The following is a 25,086-nucleotide window of genomic DNA, read 5'->3' as shown; positions in this document are numbered from 1 at the left end:
TTAAATTTGTAGACTGTGTAGACAAAAAACAGATCAAGTATTCTAGAGGGTAGCAGAGACAGGTGAAAATAAAAAAATCATTAAATTTTATTACAAAATATATACATAAATTAAACTTAAAACTAGGATTCCCTACCATGTAGTAGTAACAATAAATTTAAGTCTTATCTATTTTTAGATTCTAGTAAAATAATTGTCTACAAGTTCCCTGCGAAAATCCCTAATAACATTATTAGGGGCTGGTGCTGCAGGTATATTCCCATTTTGTACTAAATCTTCAAACTCTTCTGCATTAACATTATCAAGAGGCGGTTCAGGCTCCCCATTTAATTGTGCAATATTATGCAATACTGCAGTTGCAACAATAATATTTAATGTTGTTTCAAGTTGTAAACGACAACCATATGCCAAAATAGGAAACCTCCTCTTCCAAATACCAAATGTGTTTTCCACCTTTACTCTGCTTTGAACTAGGCTGATGTTGTACTGCCTTTCGCCTTCGGTACTTGGATTTAGGAAAGGAGTCAATAGATAATTGTGCACCATATATCCACTATCTCCTAAAATAGAAAGCAACATAGTCAATTTATCAACTTGTGGACTATATTATTTACAAGAACACATTAATAAAAGACTAAGTTTTCACTCTAATGGCATATAACATATCCCACCAGAATGAAAACAATGGGAAAACAATTGAAAATGGTTATTCATTTTTTACATTAATAAAAATTTTCACTTAGCTATAAAATTACAATTATGAGGCTACCCCCTCAGGCTTGTCTGGAAGCTATAGTCGGCAGCCCCGGCACCAGACTCGGGTGCGGAAGGCCAATAACCTACCCATCTTAAATTTTATATTATTACTGAAACTTTGGTAGAAACAAACCGGACGGATCAAATGTTGACGACTTTGGCATCACCGAAAACACGGACACGATTTGGTTGCTGGAATGTAAAAACACTGTATGAGATTTCTAAACTGGCTCAAGCAGTAAAAGAATTAAACAGATATAAATTAAGCTTTGTTGGTCTATCGGAAGTAAGATGGTTGGGCAATGGTGAACACCATACCCAAACAGGAGAACTTCTATTATATAGTGGTAAAGAAAATGGAAGTCACGAGAGCGGAGTGGGTCTTCTACTCAGTAAACAAGCCAAAAAAAGCCTTATCTCATGGAAACCCATTAATGACAGAATTATGACTGTCAGATTTTATACCAGATACCGTAAGATAACAGTTATTCAGTGCTATGCTCCTACGAACACATCTCTCCTCGAAGATAAAGACATTTTCTACGAACAACTAGAACAAACAACCCAACAAGTAAACAAAGGCGATATCCTAATAGTGATGGGCGATATGAACGCCAAAGTTGGAGAAGATAATATTAATTTAGAAACCGTAATGGGCAAACATGGCCTGGGAGTGATGAATGAAAATGGAGAGCGCTTTACAAATTTTTGCTCCAATCACCGTTTAGTTATTGGTGGAACCATCTTCCCACATAAAAATATTCACAAGGTAACATGGACTGCCCCTGGTCATACCAGAGAAAACCAAATAGATCACATCGCCATATCAAAAAGATGGAGATCATCTCTTCTTGATGTACGAAATAAAAGAGGAGCAGACATCGCAAGTGACCACCAGCTGTTAATTGGTACCATTAAAATCAAGATGGCAAAAAACAAAAACAAAATCACAAGAAACACCAACAGACCCACATATAACCTGAACAAATTAAAAACTCTTCCAGGAAAACACATGTTTAGGGAGGAGCTTCAAGTAAAAACAAGAGAACGTGAAGTAAATAGCTGGGAAGATTTGGCAAATGTTCTGACAGAAATAGCTGAAGACAAACTGGGTAAAAAAGAGAAAGATAGAAAGGAATGGATATCAGATGAAACTTGGAATCTTATCGAGGAAAGAAAACAACGAAAAAAAGATATCTTGCAAGCAAGAACTGTAGAAGGAAGAACGAACCGACAACAAGAATATGAAACACTAAATAAAGCAGTTAAAAGGAATGCAAGAAGAGACAAAAGAAGGTGGGCTGAAGAACTGGCAAAACAAGCAGAAACAGCTGCACAACACAACAGGACTAGAGAGCTGTACCAAATTACCAGACGATTAACAAAAAATGGGCCCAACTGTTCGAACATTGTAAGATCCAAGACAGGTGAATTACTTACTACAACGGATGATCAAGTAGAGAGATGGAACGAGCACTTTCAGGAGATGCTACGCACGCCCAGGGATAACGCGGATGAAATTGTCGAAAACCCGCAGAATGTAGACTTGCATATATCTTGCGAGTCCCCTTCCAAAATGGAGATAATAACAGCTATCAAATCTCTGAGAAATAACAGGTCCCCGGGAATCGATAACATTGCTGCCGAACTACTTAAAACTGACCCGCATCTAACCGCTGAACTTTTGCTCCCCATAATCCGAGAGGTGTGGGAAACAAACCGCATTCCAGCGGGCTGGAAAAAAGGTAATATTATTAAGCTTCCAACTTATATCCAATCAACGCTGGAGTACCTCAGGGTAGTGTCCTTGGACCAGTTCTCTACCTACTCTACACAGCAGATCTTCCTACAAGCCAAAACATCATCACAGCCACATATGCAGATGACACAGCAATCATTGCAGCTCACTCAAACCCGTACATCGCCTCGCAACTGCTCCAGACAAATCTCGACAGTATAAATATCTGGTTACAAACATGGCGAATTAAAGTAAACGAAAGCAAGTCAGTACATATAACGTTCACTAATCGAAAAGATACGTGCCCAACCGTCTCAATAAATAATCAAGTACTACAACAAAAGGATGACGTAAAATACCTAGGTATGCACTTGGACCGCAGATTAACGTGGAAGAAACACATATTCACGAAAAGAAAACAGTTGGGTCTGAAACTCAATAAAATGTACTGGCTGATAGGAAAAAGGTCACAACTGAGTTTGTACAATAAAATTTTAGTATACAAGGCAGTGATTAAGCCAATATGGAGCTATGGTATCCAACTGTGGGGATCTGCGTCGAGATCCAATATCGACATCCTGGAGAGATTCCAATCGAAAACCTTGCGCATTATCACAAATGCACCGTGGTACATGCCCAATGAACACATCAATCGTGATCTCCAAATGAAGACTGTCAAAGAAGAAATTGCCAGTTACGCCCAAAAATACGACATCCGACTACAAAACCACCCCAACAGGCTAGCGAAGAACCTAATGAGACCCCAGGCAAACAGAAGGCTAAAGCGCCACACTCCAAGCGATCTACGAACAAGATTTTAAATTTTAAATTTTCAAAAATATTTTATTTATTATAGAGTTTTATTTATAGGGTTTTATTTATTAGTCACAAATAATTTTGTTAAGTACTAAAATTATGATTTTATAGGTTATTGTCACTGGACAGTCTCCTGCAAGTCTCTTTTAATTGTTAAACAATTTACTTATTGTAATCATTATTACAGATTGTAAATAAATGGGATGTTAAAAAAAAAAAAAAAAAAAAATTAAGCTTCCAAAAAAGGGCAACCTCACACTGCGCAAAAATTGGAGAGGAATAACCTTGCTTACCGTCATAAATAAAATTTTTACGATCATCATACATAAAAGATTAACAAACAAGGTTGAATTTCGAGCGAATCAAGCAGGTTTTAGACCAGAATCTTCCTGCATAGATCACATTAATACAGTGAGGGTAATAATGGAACAATCGGTTGAATGGAACACACCTCTATACATGGTCTTTGTCGATTTCGAACGTGCCTTTGACAGCCTGTCTCATGCTGCTATATGGAAAATTTTAGAGCTAAGAAACATTCCCTATAAAATAATTTCCATTATAAAGTCACTGTACACTGAGGCGACGTGCAGCGTGACACACAATGGGGTCAACAGTAACGAATTTGACGTACTTACTGGAGTCAGACAGGGATGTGTGCTTTCTCCGTTTCTGTTTAACATAGCTCTGGACTATGTTCTCTCCAAACTAGACTTCGACACAAAAGGGATACAATGGACGTTAACCACACGCCTAAGTGATCTGGAATACGCCGACGATATCTGCCTGTTAGGACAAAGGTTCCAGGATGTGGCCGACCAATTGGAAACACTATCCACTGAGGCCAATAAAATAGGTTTAAAAATCAATATTGGTAAAACCAAGTCGATGAGAATAAATGCAAGGAACAACACGCTATTTAATATCGACAACAAGCAGATTGAAAATGTGGAGAACTTCACGTACCTTGGAAGTGTCATAACAGAGAGCGGAGGTACAGAAGACGATATTCGTATGAGGATACGAAAAGCTCAACAAGCTTTCAGCATGCTTAACCCTGTTTGGAGGTCTGGAGAATATACTACAAGGACAAAGATCCGAATATTCCAGTCAAATGTTATGTCTGTTCTACTCTATGGATGTGAAACCTGGAAAGTGACAAAATACCTTACAGACAAATTGCAGGTCTTTGTTAACAAATGTCTACGAAGAATTGTTCGTATTTTCTGGCCAAACACCATCAGAAACGAAGATCTGCTACACCTGACCCAACAAAAGAGGGTAGAAAATGAAATAAAATACAGAAAGTGGGGGTGGATAGGTCACACACTCCGAAAAGATAGTTCCAGTATTGCAAAAAATGCCCTAGAGTGGAATCCCCAAGGAAAGAGAAAAAGAGGTCGCCCAGCACAAACTTGGAGAAGATCCATCATGGACGAGATAAGAAGTCAAGGAAAGTCTTGGAATGAGGTGAAGGCCCTAGCGCAAAATAGAACCCGATGGCGCGTTTTCACTGAAGCTCTATGCTCCACTTAGGAGTTCAAGAACATTATATATTATATATATAAAATTACAATAGAACGAGTTCAGAATTATAACTATTTAGGGATACTTTAACGAAACAAACGATTATAACAAAGACATCAGAATTATGTAGAATATAAAAGGCTAGAAGTGCATTCAATATTATGAAACAAACTTTATGTATTAGAGACCTCAGCCTAAATCTTAGGAAACCAGTACTTAAATGTTATGTATTTTCTGTCCTTTCTGTTCTTTTGTATGGTGTGGAGACATGGACTCTTTAAAGAATGTCTCAATAGATTGGAAGCATTTGAAATGTAGAGACATATTGAAGAATGCTGAAAATCTCCTGGGAAGACAGAGTAACCAATAAAGAAGTACTAAGAAGAATAGAGAACAGCAGGGAGATACTGGATTTCATCAAAATAAGGAAACTGCAATACTTGGGTCATATAACACGTGGTGACAGATATAAACTCCTAAAATTGATAATGCAGGGATAGATTCAAGGAAGGTGTAGCACAGGTAGAAGAAAAATATCCTGGCTGAGAAATCTCAGAGAATGGTTTGGATGCAGCTCAATTGAACTCTTTCAAAAGTAGTATCAAACGTTAGAATAGCAATGATGATTGCCAATCTTCGTCACAGAGATGGCACGTAAAGAAGAAAAATATAAGCCATATTTATTTTTTTAGAAACAGAGTTCCTATCCTACTTTACATAAAAGTGGGATTTGTTGGATAGACCTCAGTAAAAAGCCTGATGGTAAGATGCTGTGAACATATTTTGGCCCATAATATTTTTTGTGTGTTTATGTTTGTACGATTTTGTACGATTTAAAATGTATCAAAATAAATTAGATTAAAAGTATAGGGACCTAACAAGATGCCGTTGCCAAATTCTCCTTCTTCAAATCTCTGTTTCACTCTGCTATTATTGAAAATCGTAGAATCATGGGCAGAACCTGGCCATCTCGCTACTATATCTTGAAATAAAAAATTTGCACTGACTACTGCTTGAACATTTATAGAAAAATATGATTTCCTATTTCTATAGATTTCGCCATCTTCTCCACCTACAAAAACATCTTTTGAAATTTATGTATGTATGTAGATGAATTTATGAATATTTACCTGGATGATTTATTTTCACATGACAACCATCAATCGCCCCAATGACTCTAGGAAATCGTGCAATTTCATAAAATTCCTGTTGTCTTTGATTTATGGTTGGTTCGGTTTGTGGCATTTTAATATAATTAGGCCGTAAAGATGCCAAACATCCTGTAACTTTCTTCACAATCCTAGACATAGTCGATTTGTCAGCTTCTATAAAATCGCCTATTGTGACCAAATGTGATCCTGTGGCATACATCCTCAAAGTTACCAAGAGTTGATTGATTGGACTTAGGGAATTATTCCTGTAATTAGTAAATATAAGTACAATAACAGTGTTCTAAATAGTGGTGAAAGTTTATAAATCAAAGCAAACTCACTTTTGCACTTCTACTTGATATCATTGTTTGTTTTTATTTTATTAATTTTTATTATTTATTTATAATAAATAAAGCTATTCTACTTACAAATTATGCATATATTCTAATTCTGGTTCCACTATTTCCAAAATATGCAGGACACATTCTTTTGTTAGTCGAAATCGTACAAAAAATTCGGCATCCCCGTATTTATCAAAGGGATTTTTACGAACAAATACCTTGCGAGGGATAAGCGCAAATAGTGGCACGTACTGTTCTTCGTCTACAATGTCGATATGTTCTATCAAATCCACAAAATTAATATCCATTTTTAATATAAATCTGTATCTGTATTTCACAACACAACATTCAACCATACACACAATTGTCAATTTTTTGAGGCTAGTTTGTATGTCAAACTCATACGGCAACTTAAGCTGAGAATAACGAGGACTCATGGTGCAACGCGTATATTTCATAAGCTGAGCTTAAGTTACGTCTTAGGCTTAAGATATGTTGGTGCAACCGGGCATTAGTGTTCTAGGAACAAAAGTAAAATATGAGTAATTATATCTATGAAAAGAAATATGAAAGGTTTGAATTTGTCTTGTTGATCGTGGTGGAATAAACAACAATATTTTAGCAAGGAGTTCAGGGCAGTAGTATATGCCATTGATAATATTAAACAATACTGTAAGATCTTTACGCTTCCTACGGACATCCAGAGAAGAGATATTCAAAAATCGTTCCATATCTGTATAATTATAATTGATGTGTTTTTTGAACCCAATATATCTAAGAAAATTATGTTGAACACTATCAAGTTTGTTCTTGAGGTGTAAATAATGCCAGAAAATTTTCAGCCAGAAAATTCCCAATATGGTTCTCTCAGGATCTAAAATTTTTTATCATTTTAAAGAAAAAATTACACAAAAAATATAAGTCAACTGGTTCTTTGAATGACTATTGGGAGTTTTCTAGGGTTAGACAATTGTACAAGGATCTGACTCGGGAATGCTACTCACAATATGTTCAGTCTATTGAAACAGTTATATCTTCAAATATCAAGAAATTCTGATCTTTTGTTAATAATAAAAGAAAAAATAGTGCTTTTCCTAATGGACTTAAATATCTCGACAAATATTGTAGCTCAAGCAAAGATATTGCAAATTTGTTTGCTGATTATTTTTCCACAGTTTATTCTCAGAGTAATCTCAATATGCCCAATCAAGAACTATCTTCATCCAATACTCATATCACTAATCATAAAATTTTAATATCAGAAATATACACCAAGCTCTCTTCTCTTGATATCAATAAAGGCCCAGGCACTGACGGTATACCTCCTTTGTTCTTAAAGAAATGCAGTTTTAACCTATCCAGGCCATTGTATTGCATATTATTTGTGTGTATATTCCTCCTAACAGTCCAAATAATTGCTATCTATCACATGTTGAAACGATTGAAGATTTGAGAATTCAGTATAATAAGTGCAGCTTTTATATTTTTGGTGATTTTAACTTGCCTAACATAACTCCCGATTTAAATAATATATCACCATCTCAGATGAATGAAAACATTTCTAGTGTAGCACAATGTTATGCTTTTCTTGATTTTAAACAACATATTACTATTCCTAACTCTAATAATAAGTTTTTAGATCTACTATTTTCGAATGTGGATAGTATTCTAGTTTCATCTGCAATAGATCCTATTTTTTCTGAATCTACCCATCACAAACCATACTCCTTTGATTTACCTATATCGGACATTACAAATAATTTACTGTGCCAAGAATTTTACTATGATTTCAGAAACGCTGATTACATTAGCTTACAGAATTATTTGGGACCTATCAATTGGCACAAGTATTTAAATTTAAATGACATAAATACTGCAGTACACAATTTCTATCATATTCTGAGTATGGCATTAAATCTTTTTGTGCCCAAAAAGAAAAGTAAGGTATCAACTTTCCCAAAGTGGTTCAATGCTGAGTTAAGAAATTTAATCATCCAAAAGAAAATAGCTCACAAAAATTACAAGAATACTGGCAATCGCTGTTATTACATAGAGTTTTCAAGGTTACGTAGTCAATGTAATATTTTATCTAAAGAATGTTTTGTGAATTACAAAAAAGACCTTGAAAATAATTTTAATACCGATCCCAGGTCATTTTGGAGATTTTTTAGCCGAAAAAATAATCTATATGATGTTCCTAATAATATGTATCTAGCTGATAAAAAAGCTGTGAATGGTGATCAGATAAGTGAACTTTTTGCTGTTTACTTCTCTGAAGTTTATGTTTCTTCCCTGGATGTAAGTTATCATGACACATTTAATAATTATTCATCTATAAAGTGTGATTCTTTGACAGTGGAAGTTATTTATGACGGTTTGTCAAAACTTTCTAATAATGTAACAGCTGGACTGGATGGACTTCCCGATTTTTTCTTGAAAAACTGTGCTTACAGTCTAACTCAACCATTGTTTGTTCTATATAACTTATCATTGAAATTAGGCATTCTTCCGGATAAATGGAAAACTAGCCATTTAATTCCAATTTTTAAATCTGGCGAAAGAGAAAATATAGAAAATTACAGAGGTATATCTAAACAATCGACCATTCCTAAACTACTTGATCAAGTTGATTTATAACCATATTAGTTTTACTTGTCAACAATTAATAAATAATTATCAACATGGCTTTATGCACAAGAAATCCACAACTACAAACTTACTATCTTATGAAACATCTATTATCAGAGATCTGGAAAGAAAATGTCAGGTAGATTGTGTATACACAGACTTTTCAAAAGCCTTTGATAGGATTGACCACTACTTACTGTTACATAAACTTAAGACATATGGTTTCAGCGATCAGCTTTTAAGGTGGTTTGCTAGCTATTTAATAGGTCGCACACAAAAAGTCAAACTGGGTTCATTTATGTCAGATGCAATACAAATAAAATCTGGAGTTCCACAAGGTGCTCATTGCTCGCCCCTTCTGTTCAATCTATTTATTAACGACATAGGTGAATGTTTTAATCACTCTAAATACTTGCTATTTGCTGATGATTTAAAGATTTACAGATCTATCAAAGATCATGAAGATTGTAGTCTCCTTCAAAATGATCTCAATAATTTAGTTGAGTGGTGTAACAAAAACAGACTCTTTTTAAATGTTAATAAATGTCATTTTATTAGCTTCCACAAAGCTGCAAAAAAATATCAATCATCATATGTCATTGACAGTAAAGCGTTCTCTTATGTTAAAACAGTAAAGGATTTAGGAGTAATATTCGATGAAAACTTAACGTTTGTGGATCACATTAACTATGTGACAGCAAAGGCTTCAAAAGTATTGGGTTATACAGGGTGCGCCAAACCTCTGGTCTTCTTTGATTACGGCTAAACTATGAGATATACAAAAAAATGTTTATAACAAAACTAATGTGTATCAAAGAGGTCTATAATTTAAAATTATTTTCAATTATACAGGGTGAGTCAGAATGACGGTATGAACCAAAGTTGTATTTTTTTAAATGGAACACCCTGTATATTAAATCATTTTTGAATATATTATTTAAAAATATGAAAAATTTGTATAAGGTCTTATAGGCCTAAAGTTAATAATTTTCGAAATATTTACATTTTTATTGAGAAAAAAGGTGTTACGTTTTAAAAATTCAACCGTCTCAATATTATTTTTATTAATTAAGATTATTCCACTCTCATATATTGTTTCCCACATTTTTCCTATTTTCTTAAATAAGTAATCGAATAGATAGCAGACTTTGAATTTGGCAAGGGTTGTCATGGATACGTTACGGTAAGTCACTTTGACAGTCGTCGAATTCTAAAATTGGGGTGCTACTTGGAACATAAGTTTTCAGGCAATTGATCTTGGATAGATCACCCTCATTGGGGATATCGGCCTGAATTTATGTTAATTGAACTTGGCATATTGTAGTGTTGTAGCATTTTGTGTAGTTGGCAAGTTCACACCGCCAGAAACGGGACCTATTTTCAAAGCACCATTTTAGATACGCTGTAACGATTCCTGAAGCCATTCTGAAGGAAAAGAACATCAGGTATGTCCTTATTCGATTTCTTAAGCACTACTATAGGTGCATTGTTGATTTCCGAGCATTTTATTTATTCGTTTCTCTGAGAGTTGTTATTTTCTTTTGCAGTAATTAGGCCTTAAACCACAAAATAGATAGGGGTAGATAGTACCTAGTTATTATTGGAAATACTCTGTGAGAATTAGAAGAGTTTTTTTATATGTACCCCCTGGAAAACCCTTCTGGCCAAAGGTTAGTATAAGATCTTCTATTGTTTTCTTATTTATTGATTGATATAGAATTTGAATCGTTGCTCTGACGTCATTTTGAAGAAATCTACATTAATTTACAGTTTTCATTTTTTTTGATTATTTGACATTGCTACTAAAATAGAATTATTTCTCTGACGTCATTTCAGCCAGTTTTATAAAATATGTTAGTGTAAATAAAAGGAGATATTCTAATATTATTTTTCTCTTTTAGGGTTTCCATGTTTTCCGTTCAGTTCCGTTTAGTTCCGTTTACTTCCAATTCCTTCCGATTTCTTCTTTCAGTATTAAGATTTGTTGTGTTTGAAATCGTTTGTTTATGTCGTTGATATGTTACTGGTTATTCTTCTTATTGGAATTGGATACATCGTTGGATACCTCAGTACAGAATTAAGATAAGGATTTTGATTAATTTACTTTTTTTTGCGTTTATGTTCTTTAGCTTTTATTAATTTTAGTTTATTTGTGAATAGTACCTAGTGTGTTTTCGGTTTTTTATACTTTTTGTTTTGTTTTACAGCGGTTGCGCCTGAGCTCATGCGACGCTTATAATTTTCGGTAAATTTTGAAGGCTAGAAGCCCTATTTGCTTTGACGCATCTAGTTACTTTGTAGGTTACTGTTCTGGTTGTTCAATATTATGGTATTTTTATGATTCAGTTTATTATTTTTTGTTAATTAGTGCATGTTTACGGACTAAATTTATTTATTACTTATTTACTTATTATTAATAGATAATTTTTACGTGAGGTATCGCTTAATTTCATTTGTTCCATACACCACATGATTGGTACTGCAACAATTTGGTAGGTTTGGAGTTGCAGTCTACTTTAGGCGTGGGCCGTGGGGCAAACTTGCCTGGCGCCCGGTTAATATCTATTTCAGGTTAAAAGAGAAGTCTCAACGAACCCCCCCATCTCCACTAGAGCATAGCGGGCTACGCCTTTGTTGTCATCCGACAGCCGGTGTAGCAACGTAGCGTCCGCGCACGAGCGGCGAGGCGTTGCATTTTGGCGCCCAACGTGAGGGCCTGATAGAAGAAGAAAACCAGGATTAGAAGAGGAAAAACTAGAAAAAAAAAGTATAATTTCGAATTTATGGTGTAAGAAGTTTTATTGTTTGAATATTTGCTCATATTAATTAGGTCATTCATTTGTTATATTTGGTATATCTCCCTAGATATTTCCCTAAGTAGTAGTTATAAAATCAAAAAAATGTCTGCCTTTAAAATGGAGATAAATAGATTGAGTCAAGATGAACTTACGTACGAATTAAGAATTAGAGGCATAGCGACTGGAACCGTAGATGAAATGAGGAAAAGTTTGTCGTCTGCATTACGTTTTTATAGTGTTGGTGATAGTTCGTCATTCCCGACATACCCTTTTTCAGCAGAAGAGGATATTAAAGCAGTTCAAGATGGGTTAGCTGCATTAGAACCTGTTGTCAAAGATTTTAAGGATTCAAGTTCTAGTGGGCCTTATAAGAAGTTCAAAACGAAACTGATTCATATACTACATAGAATCGATCATATTCCAGAGGATAATGAAGAGCGACCGATTTTGCGTAGCAGAGCGTTTTCGCTTTTGGAAGATCTTGAAAAGAAAACAGAAGATTTTGTGGATCCCACTACTGTTCCTCCTCAGCTTAGTATGATACAGCAGTCATGTTTTGATGGAAATATGAGTGCATCGACAAGTATTTCTGTGACACCCACTCGTGGACAAATACAAGAACCAACACCCAGCTCTGGTAATTTTCATCCTATTTTACCAAATAAGTGGGATTGTAAGTTTTCCGGTAATAAAAAAGGTTTATCGTTAAATGCATTTTTAGAACGTGTGGAAGAACTTAGAATATCGCGTCATGTATCTAAACAAGTTCTTTTAGAATCTGGTATTGATTTGTTTACAGATAGAGCTTATCAATTTTATTTAGCATATCGCAATGAAGTAAGTACGTGGGACGAGTTCGTCTCTTTATTAAAAGAAGAATATATTCCTCCTTATTTTAATGAAAAGCTCTTAGAAGAAATTTGTAAGAGAACTCAAGGCCCAGATGAGTCAATTGGTGTTTATGTTGCTATAATGTTAGGTTATTTTGGTCGGCTAACTTGTCCAATCTCTGAAGAAGCTAAACTTCAAATTTTGCTTAGGAATATTTTGCCATTTTATCAAACCCAACTGGCATTGGTAGATGTCACTTCTATCTCTCAATTACGTTCTTTAGGTAGGAAATTAGAGGTAAGGAAAGCAGCAGTAGAAAATTTTGTTCCTCCTTCGACGAAATGTAGCAGTTTGGAACCTGATTTGGCATACGTAGACGTAGAGGTTAGTGCTAAGGTGGATTCATGTTCAGTTTCTGCTAGCTGTGATGGTATTTCATCTGTAACCCAGCCGAATCAATTAGTTTGCTTTAGGTGTAATTTACCAGGACATTTTGCCAGAGGATGTACGATTAAAGTTGAGAAATTTTGCTATAGATGTAAGAAAACTGGTGTAACTGTTAGAACTTGCCCTACTTGTAGTAAAAAGGGAAACGAGCCGCGACGTGCTTAGGTAATCGGGCTCAGCATGTCGAAAAGGACCACCCGGTTGATAATTTTAAGATTTTGTGTTAGAGCATGCTGTAGGTGATGAACGTCCTTATGTTAGTGTAGAAGTTTTAGGTAAGCTCCTTTTAGGATTATTGGATTCAGGTGCATCAAGGACTATTATAGGTAGTAAAGGATTGTCTGTTATTAGAGATTTAGGTCTTTCTGTAGATAGTAGTCGTAGAATAACTTGTGTAGTAGCTAATGGGACCCGCTGTGAATCTGTTGGGGCAGTAGAGCTACCAATCAAGTTGAAAGATAGGTTTAGTTTAATAGAAGCCCTTGTTATTCCTGATGTACCTCATTTATTAATACTTGGTGTAGATTTTTGGTGTGGTATGGGTATAGTTCCCGATCTTAGGCAGAGTGTTTGGTCATTCACTAATGAACCGATTACCGTTAATGCTGTGAGTCAAGTGAGTAGTCAAAGTGTTTTGAGTCCTTTGGAGAAGTCCCGTCTTCAAGCTGTTCTTGATAGAAATATAGGTTTATTAGGTAAGGAACTTGGTTGTGCAAAAACCACTGAGCATGTAATTGTAACAACTGGTGCTCCTATCAAGCAGCGTTACTATAGAGTAAACCCAGTAGTCCAAAAACATATAGACAACGAGTTAGATGAAATGTTGCGACTTGGAGTTGTGGAGCCGTCAAAAAGTCCTTGGTCTTCCCCAATATTGTTGATTAAAAAGAAAGATGGTGGATTTCGATTTTGTGTCGATTATAGGAAGCTGAATGCTGTGACTGTTAGAGATAGTTATCCATTGCCACTCATATCTGATATCCTTGACAAATTGCGTGATGCTAAATATATTTCTAGTATGGATGTAAAGTCGGCTTACTGGCAAGTGAAAGTGGCTGATGACTCGAAACAGTACACTGCTTTCACTGTCCCAAATAGAGGATTGTTTCAGTTTCTTCGCATGCCGTTTGGACTACACAATGCCCCGGCTACGTGGCAAAGATTGATAGACAATATATTAGGTCATGATTTGGAACCCTATGTGTTCGTGTATCTAGACGACATTGTGATAGTAACTCAAACATTTGAGGATCATCTAAGAATATTGGATGAAGTGTTTAGACGTCTTAGGGAAGCAGGCATCACTATTGGTGTTGAGAAGTGTCAGTTTTGTAGACCTGAGTTGAAGTATCTGGGGTATGTTGTCGATAGAAATGGTCTACATGTTGATCCTGACAAAGTTAAAGCCATGCTTGATCTTCCTGTTCCTTGTAATCTATCAGAAGTACGTAGGGTTATCGGCACGTTCTCTTGGTATAGACGTTTTATTCCGGATTTTTCTTCCGTTTTGGCTCCGATAACTGCTCTTCTTAGAAAGAATTGTAAATTTAAATGGACAGATACTTGTGATCGATCGTTTAAAAAGATTAAGGAATGTTTAGTTCGAGCCCCCATTTTGAGTTGTCCGGATTATGAGAAGCCCTTTGTTGTACAGACAGATGCCTCTGGTTTTGGAATAGGCGCTTGCCTCACTCAACCTCATCCTGATGGCGAACGAGTGATCGCTTATTTGAGTCGTTCACTTACTAGACAGGAGCGAAATTATTCCACGACTGAAAGAGAGTGTCTTGCGGTATTATGGGCAATTGAAAAATTAAGACCTTATTTGGAAGGCGTTTCTTTTACAGTGATTACGGACCACTACAGTTTATTGTGGCTTCAGAACTTACAAAGTTTGACAGGTCGTTTGGCTCGCTGGTCAGTACGGCTACAGCAATACGATTTCAAGATATTGCATCGCAAGGGTAAAGATTTGGTGGTTCCAGACGCATTAAGCAGATCTGTTCCGGTAATCGATGTTGTAGGTTTACAGGACAATGTTATAAAACCCGTAGAGAATTTAAATAAATGGAAGGTAGCAGCGGAAGATGATAGTTGGTACCTGACGATGATGGGTAGGGTAGAACGAGATCTTCGTCAACTAAGTAGATGGAGAGTAGCATCTGGTTTATTATGGAAACACATACCTTCTGCCTACTCTGAATTAGAACCTGCGTCGGATTCATGGAGATTAGTAGTACCAAAGAAATGTCGGATGGAAGTTATGTCCAATTGTCATGAACCTGCCACCTCGGGACATTTTGGTATATATAAGACTTGTGCTAGGGTTAGTGAAAAATATTATTGGCCTAAGATGAGGTCAGATATTGTTAAGTATGTTGGTCGTTGTAAAGTGTGTATCCAACATAAAGTATCTCAGAAGCCTCCTTGTGATAAAATGGTGTCGCATTCGGAAGCTCACAGGCCATGGGAACTTATCTCTGTAGATTTTCAGGGTCCCTTCCCAAGGTCGACTAGTGGAAATAGTTATTTATTGGTAGTGACAGATTATCTTAGTAAATTTTGTCTTTTATTCCCGTTAAGGACTTCCAAAGCTAGTAAGTTGGTTGAGAAATTAGAGCAGGAAGTATTTCTTATGTTTGGTGTCCCTAAAACGATTATTTGTGATAATGGCTCACAGTTACGCGGTAAGGAGTTTTCTAAATTGGTTGAAAGGTATAAATGTAAGATTAAGTTTACTGCTAATTACAACCCTAGAGCGAATCCCACTGAACGTCAAAACCGTGTTATTAAGACCATGATTGCCATGTATGTGTCGGATAATCACCGGACATGGGATGCACATATTAGTGAGATTGGTTGTGCTATTCGTACGGCAAAACATGAAGCAACTAAGCTTACTCCATATTTTATCAACTATGGTCGTAATATGATGTTAAGTGGTGAAGACTATACAAATAAGGAACTACTTGGTGTGGAAGATGGTACACAGTTGGGTGACATTAGTCGCAATGAATACTTTAAAGGGATGTTCGCAGATGTTAGAGAACGTTTAGAAGTAGCTGGCAGAAAGAGTTGTAATAGGTACAATCTTAGGAAGAGAGATGTAGAGTATCTGCCAAACCAGCTAGTGTGGCGTCGTAATTTTGTTTTATCAGAGGCTAGCCAGTATTTTTCTAAGAAGTTGGCACCGAAGTTTGTTGGGCCTTACTATATTAAAAAGAGGATCTCACCGTGGACTTATGAGCTTAGGGATGCTAATTATAAATTTTCAGGAGTCTGGAACGTTAGAGACTTGAAACCAGACCCAGGTGACGACGAGGAGTAAGTTGTACAGGTGCAAGAGAGATTTTCGGGGAAAATCTCTTGTAGAAAGGGGGGAGTTGTTACGTTTTAAAAATTCAACCGTCTCAATATTATTTTTATTAATTAAGATTATTCCACTCTCATATATTGTTTCCCACATTTTTCCTATTTTCTTAAATAAGTAATCGAATAGATAGCAGACTTTGAATTTGGCAAGGGTTGTCATGGATACGTTACGGTAAGTCACTTTGACAGTCGTCGAATTCTAAAATTGGGGTGCTACTTGGAACATAAGTTTTCAGGCAATTGATCTTGGATAGATCACCCTCATTGGGGATATCGGCCTGAATTTATGTTAATTGAACTTGGCATATTGTAGTGTTGTAGCATTTTGTGTAGTTGGCAAGTTCACACCGCCAGAAACGGGACCTATTTTCAAAGCACCATTTTAGATACGCTGTAACGATTCCTGAAGCCATTCTGAAGGAAAAGAACATCAGGTATGTCCTTATTCGATTTCTTAAGCACTACTATAGGTGCATTGTTGATTTCCGAGCATTTTATTTATTCGTTTCTCTGAGAGTTGTTATTTTCTTTTGCAGTAATTAGGCCTTAAACCACAAAATAGATAGGGGTAGATAGTACCTAGTTATTATTGGAAATACTCTGTGAGAATTAGAAGAGTTTTTTTATATGTACCCCCTGGAAAACCCTTCTGGCCAAAGGTTAGTATAAGATCTTCTATTGTTTTCTTATTTATTGATTGATATAGAATTTGAATCGTTGCTCTGACGTCATTTTGAAGAAATCTACATTAATTTACAGTTTTCATTTTTTTTTGATTATTTGACATTGCTACTAAAATAGAATTATTTCTCTGACGTCATTTCAGCCAGTTTTTAGTTTTTATTTTTCTTAATATTAATTGTTGTAGTAATAGACGTCATTTTGACAGTTCAGGTTAACTTAGTAATTTTCGATTTAGTTTTATAAAATATGTTAGTGTAAATAAAAGGAGATATTCTAATATTATTTTTCTCTTTTAGGGTTTCCATGTTTTCCGTTCAGTTCCGTTTAGTTCCGTTTACTTCCAATTCCTTCCGATTTCTTCTTTCAGTATTAAGATTTGTTGTGTTTGAAATCGTTTGTTTATGTCGTTGATATGTTACTGGTTATTCTTCTTATTGGAATTGGATACATCGTTGGATACCTCAGTACAGAATTAAGATAAGGATTTTGATTAATTTACTTTTTTTTGCGTTTATGTTCTTTAGCTTTTATTAATTTTAGTTTATTTGTGAATAGTACCTAGTGTGTTTTCGGTTTTTTATACTTTTTGTTTTGTTTTACAGCGGTTGCGCCTGAGCTCATGCGACGCTTATAATTTTCGGTAAATTTTGAAGGCTAGAAGCCCTATTTGCTTTGACGCATCTAGTTACTTTGTAGGTTACTGTTCTGGTTGTTCAATATTATGGTATTTTTATGATTCAGTTTATTATTTTTTGTTAATTAGTGCATGTTTACGGACTAAATTTATTTATTACTTATTTACTTATTATTAATAGATAATTTTTACGTGAGGTATCGCTTAATTTCATTTGTTCCATACACCACATGATTGGTACTGCAACAATTTGGTAGGTTTGGAGTTGCAGTCTACTTTAGGCGTGGGCCGTGGGGCAAACTTGCCTGGCGCCCGGTTAATATCTATTTCAGGTTAAAAGAGAAGTCTCAACGAACCCCCCCATCTCCACTAGAGCATAGCGGGCTACGCCTTTGTTGTCATCCGACAGCCGGTGTAGCAACGTAGCGTCCGCGCACGAGCGGCGAGGCGTTGCAAAGGTAATATTTATAGGGTTGTGGATTATGTTTCCAAGGAAATAAAAATTTAGGTGATAGGTCAAAGTTTTTAAAATATAGTGTTATTTTAAAATAATTTAATATTTTTTACTTTTAGCCATAAAATATACAGTGTGATCACTATTTGCAAATACAAAATTTTCTCATTTTTTTAAATGGGACACCCTGTATATTAGTTTTGCGTTTGGTAGTAAATATTACAACCTTTCTTTTGGTATAAGGTTGTATGTACCTAGCATGTCTCGTTTTGTAGATATTTTAAAAAACTATAGATTTTACGTTTTTGCGGATTTTTTATTTAAAAATTTTTTTGCAAAAAAAATTATTATAATCTGGTTTTAGAAACATACACTAAAATATAAAATATGAAAATAAAAACGTAATTAAAGATTAAAATAAATCGTATGCTAGTACAATTCAATTGAATTTAATAACTTTAAATTATTTTACAAAAAATATTTTACCATATTAATGAATACATAAATTAGTTACTAAATTAAATAAACAACTAAATTTTAAATTAATCGTATTAATTCTTCTACCGCAGCAACTTTCCTATACCAAATTAATTGTTAGTTATATTGTATTTACGAGTAAGATCAGTTAATAACTTTTTAATTTACCTACATCTTGAGAACGTATAAAGTATGCTTTGAAACAAATGAACGTTATGGAAGTATATTAAGAAGTAAATAGTATCTATGTACCTACTCGTGTCACAAAATCTGGTAATAATTTCTAATGGTTTCGCCCAAAACAAATGTCATATCCAAAAATGTTTCGGTTAAAAAATTAAAATTTAAAATAAAAAAAATTGTTACAAAAATTTCAACTACAAAAGTATTCCCAGTTTTTGTGATACCAGTAAATACTATTTATATTAATAAATAATTTGGATGATACATTTAACATTCATTTGTTTCAAAGCATACTTTATAATAATTTTTATATTCTCAAGATGTATGTAAGTAAATTTAAAAGGTAAATTAAAAGTTTAACTAAATACAATTTAACTAACAATTAATTTGGTACAGGAAAGTTGCTGTAGTAGAAAAATTACTACGGTTGATTTAAAATTTGGTTGTTTATTTAATTTAGTAACTAATTTATGCATTCATTAATATGGTAAAATATTTTTTGTAAAATAATTTAAAGTTATTAAATTCAATTGAATTGTACTAGCATACGATTTATTTTAATCTTTAATTGCGTTTTTATCTTCATATTTTATATTTTAGTGTATGTTTCTAAAACCAGATTATAATTATTTTTTTTTGCAAAAAAATTTTTAAATAAAAAATCCGCAAACACGTAAAATCTATAGTTTTTTTTTAAATATCTACAAAACGAAACATGCTAGGTACATACAACCTTATACCAAAAGAAAGGTTGTAATATTTACTACAAAACGCAAAAGTAATATACAGGGTGTCCCATTTAAAAAAAATGAGAAAATTTTGTATTTGTAAATAGTGATCACACTGTATATTTTATGGCTAAAAGTAAAAAATATTAAATTATTTAAAAATAACACTATATTTTAAAAACTTTGACCTATCACCCAAATTTTTATTTCCTTGGAAACATAATCCACAACCCTATAAATATTACCATTTTTCTCAATCAAAATGTAAATATTTCGAAAATTATTAACTTTAGACATATAAGACCTTATACAAATTTTTCATATTTTTAAATAATATATTCAAAAATGATTTAATATACAGGGTGTTCCATTTAAAAAAATACAGCTTTGGTTCATACCGTCGTTCTGACTCACCCTGTATAATTGAAAATAATTTTAAATTATAGACCTCTTTGATACACATTAGTTTTATTATAAACATTTTTTTGCATATCTCATAGTTTAGCCGTAATCAAAGAAGACCAGAGGTTTGGCGCACCCTGTATACTTCGCAGTTGTGCTGATCTTTCCCTTAATACAATAAAGGCTGTTTACTCATCATTGGTTATATCTATATTAGGATTCTCCTCTATTGTCTGGTCACCATTTTATAATGTTCATGTTGTTTGTCTCGAGAGAGTTCAAAATAAGTTTTTAAGATTTGCAGCGTACAGATTGGGATATAATGTTATTGAACTAAACCACAACTATACCATCATCCGTAGATATCTCAATTTGCACTCCTTAAAAGACCGTAGAATTATGAATGATCTAGCTTTTATTTATAAACTATTAAATAGTGAAATCAATTGCCCTGATTTATTAAAATTAATAAACTTTAATATTCCAAACCATGATCTGAGAAATAATAACTTGTTCCATGTACCTCATCATTCAACAAACTATGGTCTTAACTCACCAATAGATAGAACTTTGAGTCGCCTGAATGATTTGGACATCGATTTATTCTCTTCTTCCAGTAGAGTATTTAAACCGTCTAAAATCAATTTTTCCGGTCAGCACTTATGTTTAATGTTTAATATTATATTTTCAGTAGATTTGTGTGTAGGTTAATTTTAGTTTTATTGTAATGTACTTACTACAGTTTTATGCTGTCACACTTTCATTTAATTCATTTAATTTTATTTTTTGTTTTTTTTTATACTGTTTTACTACTACTTTTACTTCTACTTATTGTTTATATATGTATGTTTTTTATGAAATTGGGGAAACCCGTAAATAAATAAATTATAAATTATTTAATTGTTCCCTTCAAGCTGATGTTTTTCCAGATTACTGGAAAGAATGTTTTCTTAAAAACTTTCTTACTGGAAAGAAAGCCTATATTTAAAGATGGTGATAAATCTCTTGCCAAAGTGTTTGAGAGTCTGGTTTGTGACTTTTTAATTCCTTTACTCAAGCCTAAACTTATCAATCAACAATTTGGGTTTAGACCCCATTAGTCCAGTCGGCAGGTTGTGGAAAAGGGGCGTCACGACGAAAAATTCCGAAGTTAATGAAATTTTAGGATGTTGTTTGTACATGTTTACTGATGTCAAATCCAAGTTTTCGACCTCGAGGAGGTTGTGGAAAATTTTTGACGGCCGAAAAACCTCGAAATTTTCAGACTTGTTTCAGTTTGTCGCTCTTAACTCTAAAACGGTCGTACGTGAAAAGCTATCATATAGTAATTTAAAGACGGCACAATTTCCCGTCGATCAAAAAAAAAGTCCCGTCGGTCCAATAGATAAACTTTTACGGGCGATCAAAAAAATGACAATTTTTTCTAATTTTGTTAAAATCTGGCATAACCTCATTTTCAAAGTGCTGTAGCTTTACAGCATCACTCCCAATTGCCTACCCCCCTCCCTAAAAGTTGTAAAAATTGGCCTAATTTTTGAAATTTTAGAACCTGTTTTTTTTAAATTGGCGTTTCTCGAAAGTAGCTCCCACCTGGTTTTATGCTCTTTCCTGGGGCTTATTCAACCCTATAACCCACAATCGTCTCTGATACCATTCCGTATCGACCTAGGGACGTAATAAGGATTTACCTATGTATGTAGGATTATTGAAGATATATGTATTTAAATCTACCGTATCCATATTATCAGGATATTTCATCGGTCAGGATTTATTATCCTTTAGTAGAAAATATCTGTAGGTATAGGCCAGTGCAAATAGCGTAAAAAAATGGGTCAACTAAGAAATAATCCCGTTGTTTCAATTTTTAATATGTTTTTTGAACTGGTTCCCTAATGTAAAATCTTTTATTCTATCAAACTTACGGTAAAAGATAGAAGGTTATGAATATGCAACATATCTTGCTTTGAGCGAAAAATGCGCCTTTAAAGCTGAAAGAAGGCTGAAAATTTCTTAAATACTTTTTCTTCAATTCTTAATGAAACAAAAACGAATGTATTGATATATAAATAAAAACTGATTGAACATATTTAAGTTGAATTTGTATTTGATACACAAAGTGATTAAAAAAATAAGGTTGCACCTACATTTTGCGGTTTATTGATAGAATTGATAATATATACAAATATAAATACACGTAAATATTATACCGCAGAGTTAACACATTCAGTGCAGGACCCTAAAACCCGATTCATATTTGCAAGTTAATTTAAAACTTCAAACTCCTTACTTTTATTGCATTTATTTAATAAATTCATGTATATTTTATAACGGTTGTCAATATTATTTAATAAATACTACTAAAATCTGACTGATGTTATGACGAAAAGCAAAATAAAATTAAAATAAAATAGTTGTAAAAGTTAGTGTTGTTTTGAATAAGAGGAAAAATATCCAAAATGTATATGTGAAAAAAAAACTAATTTGATTGGAAATTTTCATTTTATTTGCCATAAAATAAAAACACTTGAATCAATGGCTATTGTTTATAAAAATTGAACACATTTTAAAGGAATTCCCTGACTAAAAGTTCACTTATCTTTTACAGGTATAAGTTGAAACTGTTTTCTATGCAACAATAGGTTAATCCTTTCAGTAGGCAAATGACCTTTTACTGAATAGTTTTAAGGTGAAAGCAATAAAAGCTAACGGGAAATACGTCAAAAGTATGATTTGGTTGGGTCAATCCTCCCTTCTTTCTCCCTTCACCCTTCCTTTTCCCTCCTCCCTTTCGACCTCGTCCCTTCAGAAGTAAAAACAAATATAAATATTTAGCCAGTTGTGTAGAAGCCTCCCAAAGTATCGGGTCGTATTTATCGTGCGAAGTTTTCTACTTTTACTTGATATCCTTCCAAAACGTTCGTTACTATATAGTTATTATTATAGTATATTATAGTAGTGTGTGTACAGTAGTATATAGTTGTTAGTAGTGTAGTGAAGAAAACATGGCCTCAACTTCGTCAACACCTACGAGAGAGGAGTGTTTCATATGCAGATCATCGTTGATATGCCAGATTTTAACAAAATTAGAAAAAATTGTCATTTTTTGATCGCCCGTAAAAGTTTATCTATTGGACCGATTCCGGACTTTTTTTTGATCGACGGGAAATTGTGCCTTCTTTAAATTACTATATAATAGCTTTTCACGTAGGATTGACCGTTTTAGAGTTATGAGCAACAAACTGAAACAAGTCCGAAAATTTCGAGGTTTTTCGGCCGCCAAAAATTTTCCACAACCTCCTCGAGGTCGAAAACTTGGATTTGACATCACTAAACATGTACAAACAACACCCTAAAATTTCATTAACTTCGGAATTTTTCGTCGCTAAAAGTACTTGCCGACTGGGCTACATAGACCCCAGAGGTCGCCCAGCACAAACTTGGAGAAGATCCATCATGGACGAGATAAGAAGTCAAGGAAAGTCTTGGAATGAGGTGAAGGTCCTAGCGCAAAATAGAACCCGATGGCGCGTTTTCACTGAAGCTCTATGCTCCACTTAGGAGTTCAAGAACATTATATACACTGCGCGTCACGAAAAAGAGGCCACCTAGAATTTTGTAAGAATTTTTCAATAACTTTAAGTTTATACAATTTATTCTATTGTAACTAAATTCCCACAATGCAGAAACACTTTTAGCGTCTTTTAGGTACCGACAAACGTTGCCGACAGGTCAATTAAGGGTAATCATAATCATCATGGCTTATTCACTCCTGGCGGAGTGTTTGCCGCCCTTTTGGGCTCTCTGATTCATTTGTTGCGGAGAATCAGTCCGCTGTTGTCTTTTATTATTATAGCAGCGTGTGTGACTTGGCTTTGTCTACAACTTTTCTCCATTCTTTCCGGTCCTTACAACGCTCCTTCCAATTGTAGATTCTCAGCTTCTTTATGTCTCCTAAGACTTGATCTCTCCATCTTGTTTTGGGTCTTCCCTTTGGTCTCCCTGTTGTTGGTCTCCAGCCAATTATTCTCTTTAGCGTAGAGTCTGGGTTAGCTCTTTCTGTGTGTCCCAGCCACCTGAGCCTCTGCGCCTTCACGAACTTGATTATGTCTTCACCCTGGATGACTTCTTTAATTTCTTCATTTGTTAATCTTCTAAATTCGCCTACACTTATCCTCACCGGTCCCATTATTCGTCGAATTATCTTTCTCTCTAAGATTTCTAATCTCATTTCATCTTTTTGTGTTAGGCACATCGTCTCTGCACCATAGGTGATCACTGGCCTGATTGCAGTCTTGTAAATTTTTAATTTGGTTGTCTTACTAATGTGTTTTTCTTTCAAGAATTTTTGGTAGTTCCAATAGGTCTTATTACCCAGTAGGATGCGTTCATTTATTTCATCCGTTCTATCATTTCTGCCATTCACCATCACTCCCAAATATTTGAAACGGTGTACTCTTTCAAATGTATATGCTCCAAGCTTAATTTCTTTCTCGATGTTCGTATTCTCTCTTGAGCACTTGAGGTATTTCGTTTTGCTTTGGTTTATTACTAGCCCTCTCTTCTTTGCTTCTTTATCTAGTATTAATATTATATTCTGCATGGTTTTTAAATCTCTAGTAACCAGTGCAATATCGTCTGCATACGCTATCAGTTGGGCTGAAGATTCGATAATTGTTCCCCTAATTTTGGCTGCTCTTACTGCACCCTCTATGGCAATGTTAAATAATGTTGTTGATAGGGAGTCTCCCTGTCTGACACCTACCTCCATTTGTACTTCATCTGACGGGCCTTTCCTTGTTAAGATTCGTGCTTTGGATTCCTTCATCGTCATTTTCGTGAGACTTACTAGTTTTTCTTGAATGCCTAGTTGCTTCATATCATTAATTAGCTCCTCCCTTATTACACTGTCAAAGGCTTGCGTGTAGTCAATAAACAGTATATGTAGATCTATTCCATGCTCGTAACTTTTTTCGACGATTTGCGTTACAATGTGTATTGCATCTATTGTTGACTTACCTTCTCTGAAGCCATGTTGGTATTCACCTATTTTTGTTCTCGTTTCTTTTTCTATTCTTTGTCTGATTAAATTAGTTAATATTTTGTACATTGTATTTAATAG

The 25,086-nt window shown here is 34.4% G+C and overlaps 2 protein-coding genes across 2 annotated transcripts in view; one reads left to right on the top strand and one right to left on the bottom strand.

Annotated features, from left to right (window-relative positions):
- Nucleotides 1-25,086, top strand: part of LOC126886330 (zinc finger protein 665-like) — a 368,013-nt gene that overhangs the window by 6,548 nt on the left and 336,379 nt on the right. The gene's annotated exons all lie outside the window — the stretch shown is intronic.
- Nucleotides 68-6,842, bottom strand: LOC126887360 (putative nuclease HARBI1). Its single transcript, XM_050654819.1, has 4 exons — nt 6,417-6,842; nt 5,968-6,254; nt 5,712-5,909; nt 68-560 (listed from the first exon to the last, which is right to left on the bottom strand). Exons 1-4 carry the CDS (start codon nt 6,785-6,787, stop codon nt 175-177), a joined length of 1,242 nt encoding a protein of 413 aa, XP_050510776.1. The 5' UTR covers nt 6,788-6,842; the 3' UTR covers nt 68-174.

This window comes from Diabrotica virgifera, chromosome 6 (genome assembly GCF_917563875.1).
Source record: "Diabrotica virgifera virgifera chromosome 6, PGI_DIABVI_V3a".
Lineage (NCBI taxonomy): Eukaryota > Metazoa > Arthropoda > Insecta > Coleoptera > Chrysomelidae > Diabrotica > Diabrotica virgifera.
This window is presented reverse-complemented; position numbering and strand designations above follow the sequence as displayed.